A 15,687-nucleotide genomic window follows, 5' to 3' on the forward strand; every position below is an offset into this window, starting at 1 on the left:
GTTTTGACCCTCTATCCATTGTGCTCTTGTGAAATGTAATCTTTTATTCTAGTTTGACATAATTTGGTCCCTCTATTTTTTGTAATTTTTTTATTTGATCCCAAGTGATAACATCATTAGTTGTTACTGTGAGAATGAATAACCTATTCTTTTAGTACAATCTTAACCATTTAGCTTATATGCAACTTTATTATTATACCAATATCTTTGATTAAATATTTACATGATCACTATGTTATCAAATTATGAATATATTAAAATAAAGTATAGAAACATATTAAATATTTTGATAGTTCATAAACTATACTATGGATTTCGTTAAAGTACAAAAGACAATCATATCATTATCCTATATATATATAATATCGTAAAAGTAAAAGAATTAAATTATAGTACTAAAATTAAAATAGATGATCGAATTTTAAATTTCAGTATACTATAGGGATTGAATCCATAAAACTTATTGAAAACAAAATAGACCGTATATAAGCCGACGCCGACGCGGCTCACGCGCTCACTCACCCATAGCCTCTCCTTCGGAGTAGTGGACTAGTAAGTCTTCTCCTACAATTTATATCCCAGCTGCATTTCATTTCATTTGTGATATCTCCGAAATTTCGATAAATATAAAAAATAATAACAATAACAAAGTAAATATACTTCGCAGTTCATCAGCAAGAGAACAGATCTTTGACTATGAACTCAGAAGCAAACGGCGGGGAGTCGCCGGCGCAGGGATCGAGTGGGAAAGCTAGCTCGGCATCGTCGGCGGACAAGCAAAAGGAGAAGGCGAGAGTGAGTAGAACTTCGCAGATCCTATGGCACGCTCATCAGAACGATGCAGGCGCCGTCCTTAAGCTTCTCGAGGAAGATCAATCTTTGGTTCACGCTAGGGACTATGATAACCGTACGCCTCTCCACGTCGCTTCACTCCACGGTTGGGTCGAAGTCGCCAAGTGCCTTATCCATTATGGAGCCGATGTCAACGCCCAAGATCGATGGAAGAATACGGTGTCAATTCGACTTTTCATTTTTGTTTCATTTTTCTCTCATTCTTAGGCTTTTACTGTTTCCGCAGCTTTTTTCTCTTCAACTTGAAGCTTTGTTTCTTTTTTACCCCTTTCCGTTAATTGCAGCCTTTAGCTGATGCTGAAGGAGCTAAGAAACGTGACATGGTCCAGATATTGAAATCGAATGGTGGATTATCTTACGTAAGTTCAGCATTTTTTTTACTTTGCAATTTTTCATTTTTTTAGATTTTTTTTAGCTATTTTCTTTCAACACTTGTTCTAATTTTAGAGTTCTTAAAATGCATGTTTTCTAATTTGCATTCCTTCATTGTAATGGGCTTTAACAGCATGATCAATGATTAGTTCCAGGAAGATCACTTCGCGCTTTGAATCATATTTGATCATAATAATTATGGATTACTGTTAAAGTATATCTGTATTATTTACTTATTTAGTACATTTTATACCTTTCAAACTTGGTTGTTTGCCTAAGGAAGGAATCATAGATTTAGATATAGGGGGCTTACTTGAAATTGTGGATGACCTTTTAACTTTCCAATAGCGTTCCCTAATCCCTATTTTCATAGTAATCCATCTTTAAGCATTTTTTTATAAGAATTTCAGGCCTCATTAAAAACCTCCTTCTTGATTGAAGGTGCTTGTTGATAAGCTCCTTAATCAGCGAAGGAGGAAAAGAGTGCCTTAGGATATTATTGAACAAAACAATAATATACAAGATACAACCCTAAAAGTAAAGTAAACAGACAGGTCAACACAAGGCAACCTTGTGACCCATAAACATCAACATTTAATCAACCAATTCCTTCTTTAGCTAAGGCATCAGCCTCTAAGTTAGTTGTCCTGCTTACCCATCTAACCACACCATCGAACATATTAAGCCAGTAAACAATGTCTGTAACCAAATAAGCATAAACATGAGGACATAATTCAGCCCCCTTAACCCAGTCCACTGCCATCTTGCTGTCACTTTCAATTATCAACCTGTCTTTGATCCTCGCTCGAAAATCAGCATAGAACATTAGCCCCTTTTGAATAGCTTTTAACTCCATAAATGTTGGAGGCCCCAGACCTGCAGGCTCCTTGAAAGACCCTAATGTAGTTCCAGAGGAATCTTTTAAAACTCCTCCTAAACCACTCTTCTTCCAATCCTTAGTCGTAGCTGCATCAACATTAATTTTCACAAAACCCATAGGAGGAGGATGCCACGGAATAGTAGACACAATCATATTAGAATGGGTGGAACAAACGTCCCCTAAGGAGGGGTCTGAAATGAGAGAGTCTTTAAGAATATGTACCCCTTTATTCTTCGCTAGGAACCATGAAGCAAGCCTAAACCTTGCTAAGAAGAAGAATTCAACCTCATCCAACTTCCCTCCTTCAAAAACAATTGAGTTCCTCAATTTCCAAGTAGTCCAAATAACTACCCCTGGAATGAGAGACCAAATCGGAGAATTAGTCTTCAACGCATCCCAATTCAAGAGAAAACTTTTAGCATTATAATGAAAAACAATTTGAATCTTCCAGAAGTTGAGAAATTTATTCCAAACAGCCCACACCACCGAACACGAGAAAAACAAATGTGAAGGAGACTCTCCATGCATCATGCAAAGAGGGCATAACAGATTCTGAATTCCTTATATTCCTCTTTTCACCAGTTCTGTTTTAACAGCCAACCTCCCTAGAACAACCTGCCACAAAAAGGACTCCACTTTTGGTGGTAGCCTCCAAACAATCTTACTCCAGAAGTAGGCCTCATCCGAAAATAAAGAACCTGATGAGCATAGATTGACAGCAGATTTCACAGTGAACACCCCATCCCCAGACCCTTTCCAAATCATCCCATCCGAATTATCCAAATTTAGAGCAAAAGCCGAGATGATAGTCATCAAATTAGCCCACTGCTCTATCTCCCAGTCATTTAAATTCCTGCGAAACTGCACATCCCAAATCCAGCCGAAAGAGCTATACTCCCCAAACTCAAATAATTTGTCTGTTTTGTTAATCGAAATGGAAAACAATCTAGGGAAAATTAATAGAAGTGGATAATCCAAAGCCCGAATGTCCTGCCAGAATCGAATAAATTTACCATCTCCAACTAAAAAAATACAAACTTCTTAACTTTGAGCCGATAGGGTCATCTTTAACTTGAGCCGATAGGGTATTAACCACTGATCTCCAAATCCAAGATACTCTGTTTGGAGTCTTACTATCAAACAATAACAAAGACGGGTCCAAATTATATTTAGAACAAATAAGATCCCTCCAGACAGACCCCCTTTCATTTGCAAACCTCCAAGTCCATTTTTCTAGAAGTGCTCTATTCATCAAATTTAGATTCAGCACACCCAAACCCCCCTCAATCCTTGGTCTGCATACATTCGGCCAGCTAACCCAATGGATCTTACTTTTTTCAACACTCCCTCCCCATAGGAAATTTGACATCAGTGAATTCAGGGTTTTAAGAACCGAAGCTGGTATCTTAAAAAGAGATAAATAATAAATAGGAAGCGAACATAGTACCGACTTAAGCAAGACCAGTCTCCCTGCTAATTAAAGAGAGGCAGCCTTCCATCCTGTTAATTTTTTGAAAAAATTACTGATTACAGGATTCCAGATAGCAGCAGAATTCCTAGAAGCCCCCAAAGGAAGCCCTAGATATTTAGAAGGAAAGCTTGCAACAGAACAACCAATAGTATTAGCCCACTCATTCACCTCCTCATCATTCAAATTCACACCAAAAAGCTTGCATTTCCTCAAATTGAGCTGTAAACCCGAAATAACTTGGAATACACGAAGCACCCTTTTTACATTTAGAATTTGCATTTTCGAAGCACCACTAAAGATAATGAGATCATCCGCAAACTGTAAGTGAGAAAGATTAAAAGACCCCTCTCCCCTCCCAATAACCAATCCAGAAAACAGCCCCTGTGAAACAGCCTTTAAAATCAGTAAATTAAGGAGTTCACCAATCAAATTAAATAGCAGAGGGGATAAAGAACATCCCTGCCTAAGACCCTTTGCCATAGGAATTTCCTCAGTAGGGACTCCATTAACCAGAACATATACTAAAGCTGTTGAAACACATTTTTTGATCCAGCCTCTCTACCTTGAACCAAAACCCATTTTCTCCATAACTAAAAACAGAATACTCCAATCCACTGAATCATAAGCTTTTTTGAAATCAGCTTTGAAAACACAGCCTTTGAGTCCACTTTTCCTCAAAAAATCAATTCCTTCATTAGCAATTAACGAGCAATCTAATATTTGACGGCCTGGAATAAAAGCGAATTGTGTGGGACTGATTAAATCTGAAATACAACTCCTCAACCTCCTCGAAAGACACTTGGAGAGGATCTTATATAATCCACCAACTAAGCTAATAGGTCTAAAGTCATCAAGATCGCCACTATTAGAAACCTTAGGGATAAGAGTAATAAATGTATGATTAATACCGTGTTCCCACTCTTTTCCCAAATAGAAATTATTGAAAAATTTCATAACATCTCCCTTAAGCATATTCCAGAATCTTTTAAAAAATCCCATATTTAGACCGTCTGGCCTAGGAGCTTTATTCCCATTACAAGACTCAATAGACTCCCAAATTTCCTCCTCGGTAAATTCTTTCTCTATTCTCAAACTCTGTTCGAGTGTAATACTAGAAAAATCCAGCCCAATGTCTTCCACTTGAAGAGTAAACTGATCATTGAAAGCCTTGAAAAAATGATCTCTAACTGTTGCTTTAATAACATTCGGGTCATGAACAAAATTGCCATTGACAAGAATAGCATTCAATGCATTTCTTTTCCTCCTAACTGAAGCACATGTATGAAAATATCTTGTGTTTCTGTCGCCATCTTCTACCCACTTCGATCTTGAGTTCTGGAACCAAATCTGCTCCTCTATCTTATACAGTCTCCACAGTTCTGCTCTTGATTTCTTCAACTCAAGTGCTATCTCAGAACTGTAATCAATTAGACCCTGATGAATATCCACCTCTAGCTTTTGAATTTTCGATTCAAGATCAGAAATCAAATCCCCTGGAAACTTGTCTCTCCTCCCTGCCCAATTTTTTATTGCCATTTTGGTATTCTTCAGTATGCTGAAAATTCCAGCATTCCTCTGGTTTTTCTTACAATCTCGAATTGATAAGCTGACCACATCCTCGAATCCGACTTCATCCATCAGATAATTAAAAAGTTTAAAAGGTTTCTTTCCCCAATTATCCCCACCATTTTCAATAATTACTGCATTATGGTCAGACACAGACCTGGGCAAAAGAGATTGAGTTAAATCTGGAAATTCGGCTAAGAACTGGCTATCAACCAAAAATCTGTCCAGTCTAACATAGGTTGGTGAATCTTGGTTATTACACCAAGTATATCGACCCCCACTCAATGGCAAATCAATTAAACCTGTGTTCAGCAGAAAATGACTGAAAATCTCTACTGAATTCCTATTTTGGGCCCTACCCATCTTCTCGTCCTCATGAAGATAAACATTTAGGTCCCCTCCAACACAAATAGGATCACTGTAACCTCTAATGAATATGCCTAATTCTTCAAAGAAGCCTCCTTTCTCCTCCTCAACAGACGGACCATATACATTGATGAACCTACATCTGAAATTATTTGCACGAAACCTCCCAGAAATAGCTATAAATCTACTGGAAACAAATTGATTATCCAACTCAAAAATATTGTCATTCCAGCAACTTAGTAAACCCCCTGAAGCACCAACCGAAGGAGACTCAATACACCCTTGCAAGTTGTTTAAACCACACCTTCTAGAAATAGATTTTTGAATTTTCTCCAATTTAGTTTCCTGTAACCACAAAAAATGAGGGCAGTGATGATACAGTAATCTCTGCACAGCCCTTTGCTTCTCTTTTCTACCCAACCCTCTAACATTCCAAGTCACAATAGATAACTTTAACATCATCATATAAAAAGAAAAAACCTCCCTTGATCTTCCCCGAGAAATCAACCAGCCCTGAGAAGTCAATCATTCCTAACAGTCTCCGAGCCATTATCAATACTAATAATTTTTTCAATGAACGTCTTCTTCCCTTCCTTGAAGGAAATACCTAGCAACTGACAGACTTCCCAAGTTGCCATGGCTTCCTCCACCAATTTCGAAAACTGGGGGGGAAAAGACAGTTAACATATTAACCAGGTCCACAGCTTCCCTTGTTAAAATTCTTTTTTCCCTCCTGAAATTCCTGCAAATCTGTGAAGCAGAAAGTTGGGTTGATGACCGATCCTCAAAATGATTATTAGAAAATAATGGAACCAACGTTGTATTCTGCTTAACAACAGAACAAGAGATATCAACATCCTGTTCAGATCCCCTGTTTTCGGAAGAAACCGGTTGAATAAAACCTTCAGGAGCATTTTGATCTTTATTCATAAAAACCTGACATCCATTTTTAGAATCCTCTTTCCTCGAGCTTAGCCAAATTCTTCTACCTCTTGATCTTCTGTAGACTCTTGAAAAGAGACCCTGCTCCTCTTCCCACCAATATTTTTAATTGATAAACCAGCTGAAACTGGAAAACCCAGTTTCCAACGATTCTGACTCTTCTTAATTTCTGCACACCCATTGTGAATTAATGAATTTCTTCCCCTCTCACAAGAAAATGAAGTGCTACACGCATTAAGGCCCACTTGATTAGCATCCTTAGCCATTTTCACCTTCTTTAGAACAGCTCTATTTTTAACTGGAACTTCATCCCTTACTGAAACTGTATGTTGCCCTTGTAATTCGGACTGAGTCTGAACCTTTTTTTGATTTCCTGGCCTGTTCCATTTCAACTTTACAGCAGGGCCTGCTGGGATAATTTTAGTAACAGGAGCATAAGACTCCCAATTAGAATCCGAATGGGTTGGAAGACTCTGATCCACAACCTCTCGCAGCCCAAGGCCCGCATAATCCCCACAAGGATTTAATTCAAATTCAAATTTGTCTGACACCCCATTATTATTGGGCAGAGTGTCAGACTACTTTTTCAGATAAAGTTCCCCACCTTCTTTTGACATCCTCATTTCTTGACTATTCTGAAGCCACGTATCAACCTTTGACCGAAAACCTTCTGCTGAGTTCTCTCTATTGTCTTCTTCCTTCTCTGTGTTTCTACGATCATCCCCCTTTGAAACATCACCATTGCAACTGCCATATGAAAAATTCTGCCTTACGTCTCCATAAGCTTCAGAGATAGGTTTAGAGCTGGAATCCACATTAATTTTAACTTTAAAGGATCTGCCATAAGATCCTACAATAACAGATTCTTGTACATCAAAAGGGCTTGCAACCCTCAACAGCATTTTGGCCGAAGAGAAGTCATCTCTATTTCTAGTTTCCTCCAGGATGCTAACAACCTTTCCCCACTTACTGCCAAGCTTTTCCAGAAAAGGTACACTCCAACTAAGAAGCGGTAAACCAACCAGTTCGACCAAGCAATAAGCTAAAGGAACTCCATCTTCACACAACAATGGATCTACCCAATCAAACCAGCAATAGAGTTTCTCACGAAGACTCAACCATGCCTTTAAAAACTCTTCATTTGTATTGAACGTAATAATACTGGCGTTTATGACATAACCCCACCTTACTATCTTAACCTGGAAACCCTCCTTTGCCAAAGCTCTCTTCACCATATCAGGCTGAAATGGATCTTTGATAACCCCTGTTAAGGAGTTTTTCACCCAGCAAAAATCATCTGATGGGATGTGCATATCCCATACATTTCTTATTCCATTTGCATTCTTCTGACCTCCCCTAATCACCAATCGTTCTGGATTCAAACTCCTACTGTTAGCCACATTCACGACCTCCTTATACGATCTGTCATCTCTCAAGCTTCTCGGCTTCTCCAGCTCAGCCTGCTGTCTACCGAAAGCCTCTCTATCTAGCTTAATTCCTTCCAACTGATTTCTTTGAACCTCTGCTTCTCTTCTCCTGCCCCTCATGTACTTTGCAACCCCCACTGAGACTCTCATCCCGTCAATGAGCGTTCCGTTGACATTCTGAACTGCTCTTCTGCAACCTTCCTCCTTCGCAAATTGCACAAAAGCAAACGTGGATGACTTATAATTTGGTTTAACCATAAAATTTGGAATAAAGACCCTCAATATTCTTCCATAATGGTTGAAAATCTCTCTTAGCTCACTTCTATTAACTCTCTTACTAAGATTATCAACAAAAACAGTCCATTCCTCACCGGTGGATGAACGACCGAAAGCACTCGCTATCTTTCTCTCTCTACCTTTCTCACTCATTTTTAAAAACTCCTACTTCGTGTCCAATCCATCTTTAAGCATTATTTGTTTGAATGCCTAAAATTACATCCTTAGTGTCAGTCACTTTAAGTTTGCTGAAGTTGTCTATCATATATGCTTGTATATGTGTTTCCACATCCATACTTGATGATGTTTACGCTTTACGGTAATTCATGAACAATTTGCTTAAAATGTAAATGCACATTGAGTTTGGCTCTCAGTTCTTCTTCATTACTCTTTTTGATCTGGTTTTACTGGAGCTAGTTAAATAGGTTTAATTGATGGAAACACTTCCTTGTTAGTTTTCATTTTAACTGCATTTATGGGCTGAAAGTTAAAGTTTTCATTGTTTCAGGGCCAAAGTGGAAGCCATTTTGAACCAAAGCCGGTTCCACCCCCTCTACCAAACAAGTGTGACTGGGAAATTGACCCTTCTGAACTGGACTTTTCAAATTCAAATATCATAGGGAAGGTATGCTTTCAATTTCTTAATGTTACTATCATGCAGAACAGAGCTTACTTACAGACTGTTTTAAGTGCAAAACCCTATTGAGAAAATTTCTTGCTTCAAATTTAGCATATGATGTATCTTGGTTTTAGGTTTGCCTGGTACGGAGGATGGAAAAGGAGAGGCCTAAAGTATTTTTTTTTAATCCAATTTTTAGATTTCATAACCACCTTCCAATGTGCTTAACCATTGATTTAAACTTTTTTCTTCCACCATTCAGTCGTCCTCCCAGCTTAGCAGAGCCTTAATCACTTGTCAGGATCTGTTGTCTTCTATCATTTTGTCAAGAGTGCACGTGATTGCTAGTCAAACCAGAGAGTGCTTGTTACGGGTGTAGATGTGTGGTGTTTTCCTAAAGAATATAATTAATATTCTCTTATGACTAGCATATTGAGAAGCATCTCTCGTGATCATTTGATGAAATGGAAATTTAATCTGTGTGAATTTGCCAATCATCATGGGCAATTACATCAGAACTGTCCCTAATTAGGACATGCTCCATAGAAGTATGATACTATCTCTCGGTACTTGGAGATAGCCAAATGGGTACTTGGAGATAGCCGAATGGGTACACCCTTTTTCTACTTCTTAGAAAGGTTGATTATTATTAAATTGATACTTCAGAATATGTTTCTTTGGGCTAATCTAAGTTTAAATTAGCTGTTATATGTCTGTAAGGGTTTTAGTAGTCAATGTGATTCGTTGACATGTAACTTCCATCTTTCAGCTTGGAACATGAATTTATATACGAGCTGCTTATACTCCGGTTGTCAGCAATTCATCATTCTAGTAGAATTCGTTCATTTTCCTTGTATTATCTGGTATATGTGCTTTTACTGATTATATTTCATATTGCCAGGGATCATTTGGTGAGATTTTGAAAGCCAGTTGGCGAGGAACTCCTGTAGCTGTCAAACGCATTCTTCCATCACTTTCAGATGACAGATTGGTGATGTAAGAGTCTATGTTTCAGCTATATAATCTATATAGTTTGCATCGAGACCCTTTATGATGAGTGGTTACCTTTTCCTCCTTCCGTTGATTAAGGAGCTACACTACTAGCTCCAACAATCAAGAAGGGGGTTTTTAACGAGGCCTGAAATTCTTATCAAAAAAAATATCGTGTGCTCAAAACTATGTTCTTGTTGACGATGAATAGTGACACGAAGAAATATCAATATTTCACTTGAGTTTATTATGTAGCATTTACTTTGATGAATCATACCTCTACTTGGTGTAATTAGATTCAACTTTGAAATTCACTTCCACATTTTACAGGGTTTTGATTCTTGTCATAGCTATGCTTAATTTCCTCCCTATCCTCTCTGTTTTTTTAATTGTATTAAGAATGCATTTATTTGTGTGCATTCTGTTCTGATTCAGTCATGATTTCCGACATGAAGTGAATTTGCTTGTAAAGCTCCGCCATCCTAATATAGTTCAATTTCTCGGAGCTGTCACTGACAAGAAGCCTCTTATGCTAATTACTGAGTACTTAAGAGGGGTATGTGAATGCACGTCTTTTTTTTCCCTTTCTTTTCCCAATAATTCAGTTCTATCTGTAGAATATTCTATTAGAAATCTTAACTTTAATTATATTCTGTGCTATCACAGGGTGATCTTCATCAGCATCTCAGGGAAAAGGGTGCACTTCATCCAGCAACAGCCATCAACTTTGCAATGGATATTGCTAGGTATATGATAAAGCTTCTATTTTAAGTTGTATTGTCTGTGCAGCTCTTTGTGTCATGATCTTGATATCTATTATAAAACCTGGAGAAAGAGATTGAAAAATGTAGGAGGATACCATAAATCACATTTTTTTCTTAATTACGATAAAATCTATAGTTTTCTTTGGTTTTGAACAACTCCTCCGAGCTACTCTACAGAATATGTATTAGCTACCTGACTAAATTGAATTCTCTCTCATATGTATGCCATTTCCCTAATCGGGATTTTATAAATTTTGTTGCCAGGGGTATGGCTTATCTTCACACTGAGCCAAATGTCATTGTTCATCGAGATCTAAAACCCAGGTGAGTCGGTTTCTATTTCAGTTTTCTTGTGCAAACAATCCTGTTCTTGTTCTACTAGCTATTGGTTCGAGGCTCTATGCATTTACAGTGACTGCGCGCCTATGGTGTAAAAATTACCTCTTGAATTTAGAATGTTTAATGCACGTTTGCTTTTCTCTGAAAATACAAAATAATTTCTCCATTTCTCTAGTTGATTTATTTTCTTTTTTGCTTCCATGATCGAAAACTTTGAATTGCATTGACTTTTTCACGGAAACTTTATTTCTTTTTATCAGGAATGTGCTTTTGGTCAACTCAAGTGCAGACCATTTGAAAGTTGGAGACTTCGGACTGAGCAAGCTCATCAAAGTACAAAATTCTCATGATGTGTACAAAATGACTGGCGAGACCGGGAGTTGTGAGTATCTTATATATTTCCTTTGGGATAAAATATGATCCTTGGATACTTACTTTATTCACTTTGATTCGGAATAGATCGTTATATGGCTCCTGAAGTTTTCAAGCACCGGAAATATGATAAAAAGGTTGATGTTTTCTCTTTCGCAATGATACTTTATCAGGTAATCTTCCCCCTCTCGAAATGAAGTTGATCATGCAGCATTTTTTAGACTAATTCTAATGCACGTTATTCTTACTTGGAGCAGATGCTTGAAGGAGAACCACCATTGTCAAATTATGAACCTTATGAAGCAGCTAAGTACGTCGCTGATGGACACCGACCTATTTTTCGATCAAAATCATACCTTCCTGAACTGAGAGAGTAAGCCGTCCACACAATTCTATGTCTGCATGAAGATTTCCATATGGTTGCTATTTATTTATTAGTAATTAGCATCAGAGTCGTGTTAATACTGCCCCATGTTACTCCAACTATGCATTTTTCTGGACGTAGATACCGGAATAAAACCCTTGAAATACGTACGAAAATGATCATATACATGTCGGACGTATACCTTGGCCTTTTGCCTTTGATTTCAAAGATGTTTAGTAATCTCTTTTCTGGTTGTTTCCTTTGTTGAATCTTTCTTAGATTAACGGAGAAGTGTTGGGCTGCTGACATGAACCAAAGGCCTTCCTTCTTGGATATACTCAAAACCCTGGAAAAGATCAAGTAAACTGCACCTTGAACAGATCATTATCGGAATATATTCAACACACGACATTCAAAAGCACTTCGATGAAACCGACGATGCCCACCCCATTCCTTCCGGTCACCTCCGGCTCTACCGGACGATATTGTGAATACCGATAATAAATTTCTTTTTTCTATGACCGGGTTTCGTGTATTTGGTCCGAATTAAATGGTGAACCAGGTGTGCAAATTGAGATTCTTAAATTTTCAGTTTCTCACTCAAGGTAACATTATAAAAAAAAATGTTGTCTCATCTTACAGAGATTTATGTAAAATCCTTCAATGTAATTCCTTTTGATTACACACGATTGGTTATGAGATGTAATAATGAAGTAGACAAATCCTATGGTGTCTTTTCTGTTTGGGGAACTGCTGGACGAAGGCAAATTCTGATTGCATGAAGTTTGTTATAAATGTAACTAGAGTTAAAGTTTGTCATTCGAATTGACGAATCACATTTTATGATTCAATCTTTATTTTGAATTTTTGTTTAAATTTAATTATAAATATTTATAATATTATTATATTTCATTTTAAATGGATTTTTATAATCATATATTCCGGAATCGTCTTTCGGTTGGGTCCGGAATTGGGTTTCGACTTGAATAATTTGGGTTAGAGTCGTCACCGATCAGTTTAAAACGAATTTAGGTAGGTCGGACACCGTCTTACCTGAACTGCGTTGTACCAGAAACGTGTCGGGCTCGGGAGTCGGTTACGGTCAAAGAAGAATTAGCACCCTTGAACCGCCCTTTCGGTACTAATTAATTTATCGGTTGTCTTAATTGCAAAAAATTAAAATTAAAATTTAAAAATCAGATTCTAATTACTTACCTTTGAGTGGTTGGAATTCTTCTATAAAAATAAAAAAAATGTTAGATAAAAAAATAATAATAGTAATAATAATAAATATCAAATAAATCAAAGAAAATAATAATAAATCAAAAAGGGCAAAAAGTAAATAAAGAAAAAGTTAAAAAAATAATAATAAAATTGAATAAAATTAAAGAAAGAAAAAAAAATAAAGAAACAGAAAATACAATTTAATAAAAAGAATAATGATAAAAAAATAGAAATAAGTTAAATATTGGAAAAATGAAAATAAAAAAAAACGTAAATAAATATTAACAAAAGAATCGAAAAATAAGCAAAAAGGATCAAAATGCAAAATTTTAACAAACAGTGGCCGAATCAGAAAACATGAAAAAAGATTAGTGGCTAAATTGAAACATGCAAACAATACCTGGGCTAATTCAGATAAAACATGAATTAGGGACTATAATGCAAAAATAATAAATTTAAAGTCTAAATTGAAATACTGAAAATTGAATTTAGTGACCAAAATGCAAAGAACAAAAGTTACAGAGACCATATACGGAGTTCACCCGTGCACGAAATTATAGCCAGATCCCTCCCCAAAACTACGTCGTTTTGGGGAGGGTATAAATACCCCCCATTAGGCCCAAGTTCTCTCATACTTCCTCAATTTTCTATTCTCGTTCTCTCTCTAAAAATAAGAGAGATCAGAGTTCTCTCGCTTCTCTCTAGCCCGACCAAGATCTGGCCTCCCTCCGGTGGCTCCTTCGCCGTAACGCCGCCGCTCCGGCGGTCGAAAAAGTACCCAAGCCTACCAAAACGACCTCCTCAACCCCCTCAACACTAGCCCGAAGCCCGATTCCCCTGCAAAGCGTCGAATCGACGTAGATCTAAAAAGTCGCGTTCGGCTTTTTACCTTCGCCGGCGGTCCCTTCAGCTTCTCGTTGCCTTCTTCCTTCGCCGAGGTTTCTCCGTCGACCCTTAACGAGGCAAAAAGCGTTGCCTTTCACCGTTTTTATATGTCTTTGATGTGGTTGTTCTTGGTTTCGGTTGTTGATGTATTTTGGTTGTCTTGTTTGTAGTGTTGTTTTGTGATAGTTCTGCGGTTTCTTTCTTTCTTTGTGATGGATTTTTTTGGGTCTGTTATGGCTCGATGGTGGTCATCGTTTTTGTGTGGTTCTGTTCCGATGATATTGTTGATGTCTGTTGGTCCTATGTGGGTTTACTGTTTGGTGCAGCCGTGTCCTCCTTGCACGGCCTCACCGGGGAATTTATAACCCCTCGGTGAAGGCCATTTCCGATGATAATGGGGTCGTTCATCTCAACATTCACGTGGCCGGGATTCTCGGGATGATACAATCCCAATTTTCCCGACCGATCGACTTGCCCTTTGACTGCCTGTTTCCTTGACTTGCGCGGCGTTGATGTTTAACTGAAATGTGTGTAAAACCCTAAGGCACTTGGGCTGGTTCAGGCCTATTAGCCTATGCTGGACCCGAACGCACTTTGGACCTGGAGAGAAAGAAAATAAATAAATAAAATAAAAAACGAATAATAAAAATGAAAATAAAAACAAATAATAAAAACAAATATATATTATATATATTCTAAAAATGTTTCCAAAATTTCAAAAACATTTTCAAACTATATATTATACCTATTAAAAAATGTTTTCTAAAAATATTTTAAAAAAATTATATAAATTTTCAAAATGATTTTAAAAACTATATATTATATATATGTTTTTAAAATGTTTTTAAAATTATATATTATATAAGTTTTCAAAAATAATTTTAAAAACTATATATTATATATTTTCTAAAATGTTTAAAACTATATATTATATAGTTTTCAAAAATGTTTTTAAAAACTATATATTATATATATTTTCCAAATGTTTTAAAAACTATATATTATATAGTTTTCAATTTTTTTTTAAAAAACTATATATTATATATATTTTCTAAATGTTTTAAAATTATATATTATATACGTAGTTTCAAAAATCATTTGCAAACTATATAATATATATATAAAATGATATGGATGGAAATTAGTGTCTACAGCTGCCCCTCTTTGTCCTTTTTAATGGAACGAAAAATAGGACAAAAATAAGAAGTCACAAATTTTCGTTCGATGGAGTTGAAGAATAACTCCATGTCGAATTGGGTTGCGGATGGCTCCTCCGTCGCGAAGTCGAGTCCATCTTGAAATGATATAAAATTGAAACTGTACTTCGAGATTTGAATCAGAATGCGGCTTCTCGTTGCCCAATTATAGTCAACCTCGGTCTTCTTCTCGGTTTAAAGACCTTAGTTAAAAAATTGACTGTAAAGTAGTTCATTGACTCCACCGTTTGGTTGATAGGCCTTCGAGCTGAATGAAATCGAACTAGAAATGTCCTCGTCGACATATGGCTTTTCTCGACTTAAATTATACTGTCGGAAGGCGGTTTTTTGTCATTAAGGCACGGTTAACCCATGTCTTCTTCTCGACTTGAAAACCTCGATTGTAGTCGGGCAGTAGTGTGATTGAGGTGTCATCGAGCTGAATGGAATTGAACTCGACAATTTTATTGACAAATAGCCCTTCTTGCTTCAAGTTATGCTGTAGATTTGGTTTGCCTCTGAGATGAGTGTAATCTAACTCGAAGGTCTTCGGTTGGCAGATAACCCTTCTCGACTTAAGCTATGCTGCAAATGATGTGCCTTGGAGCTGAGCGCAGTCGAACTCGAAGGTATTTGGTGACAGATAACCCTTCTAGCCTTGAGTTATGCTGTAAATGATGTATTCTCAAAGCTGAGTGTAATCGAACTCGAGGGTCTTTGGTAGATTGCCCTTTTCGACTTGAGTTTATGCTGCAAATGATGTGCATTGGAGCTGAGCGTAG

General features: G+C 37.0%; 1 protein-coding gene across 1 annotated transcript; it reads left to right on the forward strand.

The window, feature by feature from the left end:
• The first annotated feature begins 595 nt into the window (after positions 1–595).
• LOC120181211 (integrin-linked protein kinase 1-like) lies at positions 596–12,117 on the forward strand. The gene is made up of 11 exons (XM_039186385.1): positions 596–1,011; positions 1,137–1,211; positions 8,661–8,777; positions 9,673–9,767; positions 10,197–10,317; positions 10,428–10,507; positions 10,790–10,849; positions 11,125–11,246; positions 11,324–11,409; positions 11,494–11,609; positions 11,880–12,117. Exons 1-11 carry the CDS (start codon positions 697–699, stop codon positions 11,962–11,964), a joined length of 1,272 nt encoding a protein of 423 aa, XP_039042316.1. The 5' UTR covers positions 596–696; the 3' UTR covers positions 11,965–12,117.
• Positions 12,118–15,687: the final 3,570 nt, after the last annotated feature.

This window comes from Hibiscus syriacus, unplaced genomic scaffold, assembly GCF_006381635.1.
Source record: "Hibiscus syriacus cultivar Baekdansim isolate YM2019G1 unplaced genomic scaffold, ASM638163v2 tig00112517_pilon, whole genome shotgun sequence".
Taxonomy (NCBI): domain Eukaryota; kingdom Viridiplantae; phylum Streptophyta; class Magnoliopsida; order Malvales; family Malvaceae; genus Hibiscus; species Hibiscus syriacus.

Excerpts from the sequence above, each read along its gene's own strand:
- LOC120181211 (XM_039186385.1), top strand. The coding sequence starts at position 697 with ATGAACTCAGAAGCAAACGGCGGGGAGTCGCCGGCGCAGGGATCGAGT. Across the intron at positions 10,508-10,789 it reads TTTGCAATGGATATTGCTAG|GGGTATGGCTTATCTTCACA; the intron begins GTATATGATAAA and ends TTTTGTTGCCAG. Across the intron at positions 10,850-11,124 it reads CATCGAGATCTAAAACCCAG|GAATGTGCTTTTGGTCAACT; the intron begins GTGAGTCGGTTT and ends TCTTTTTATCAG.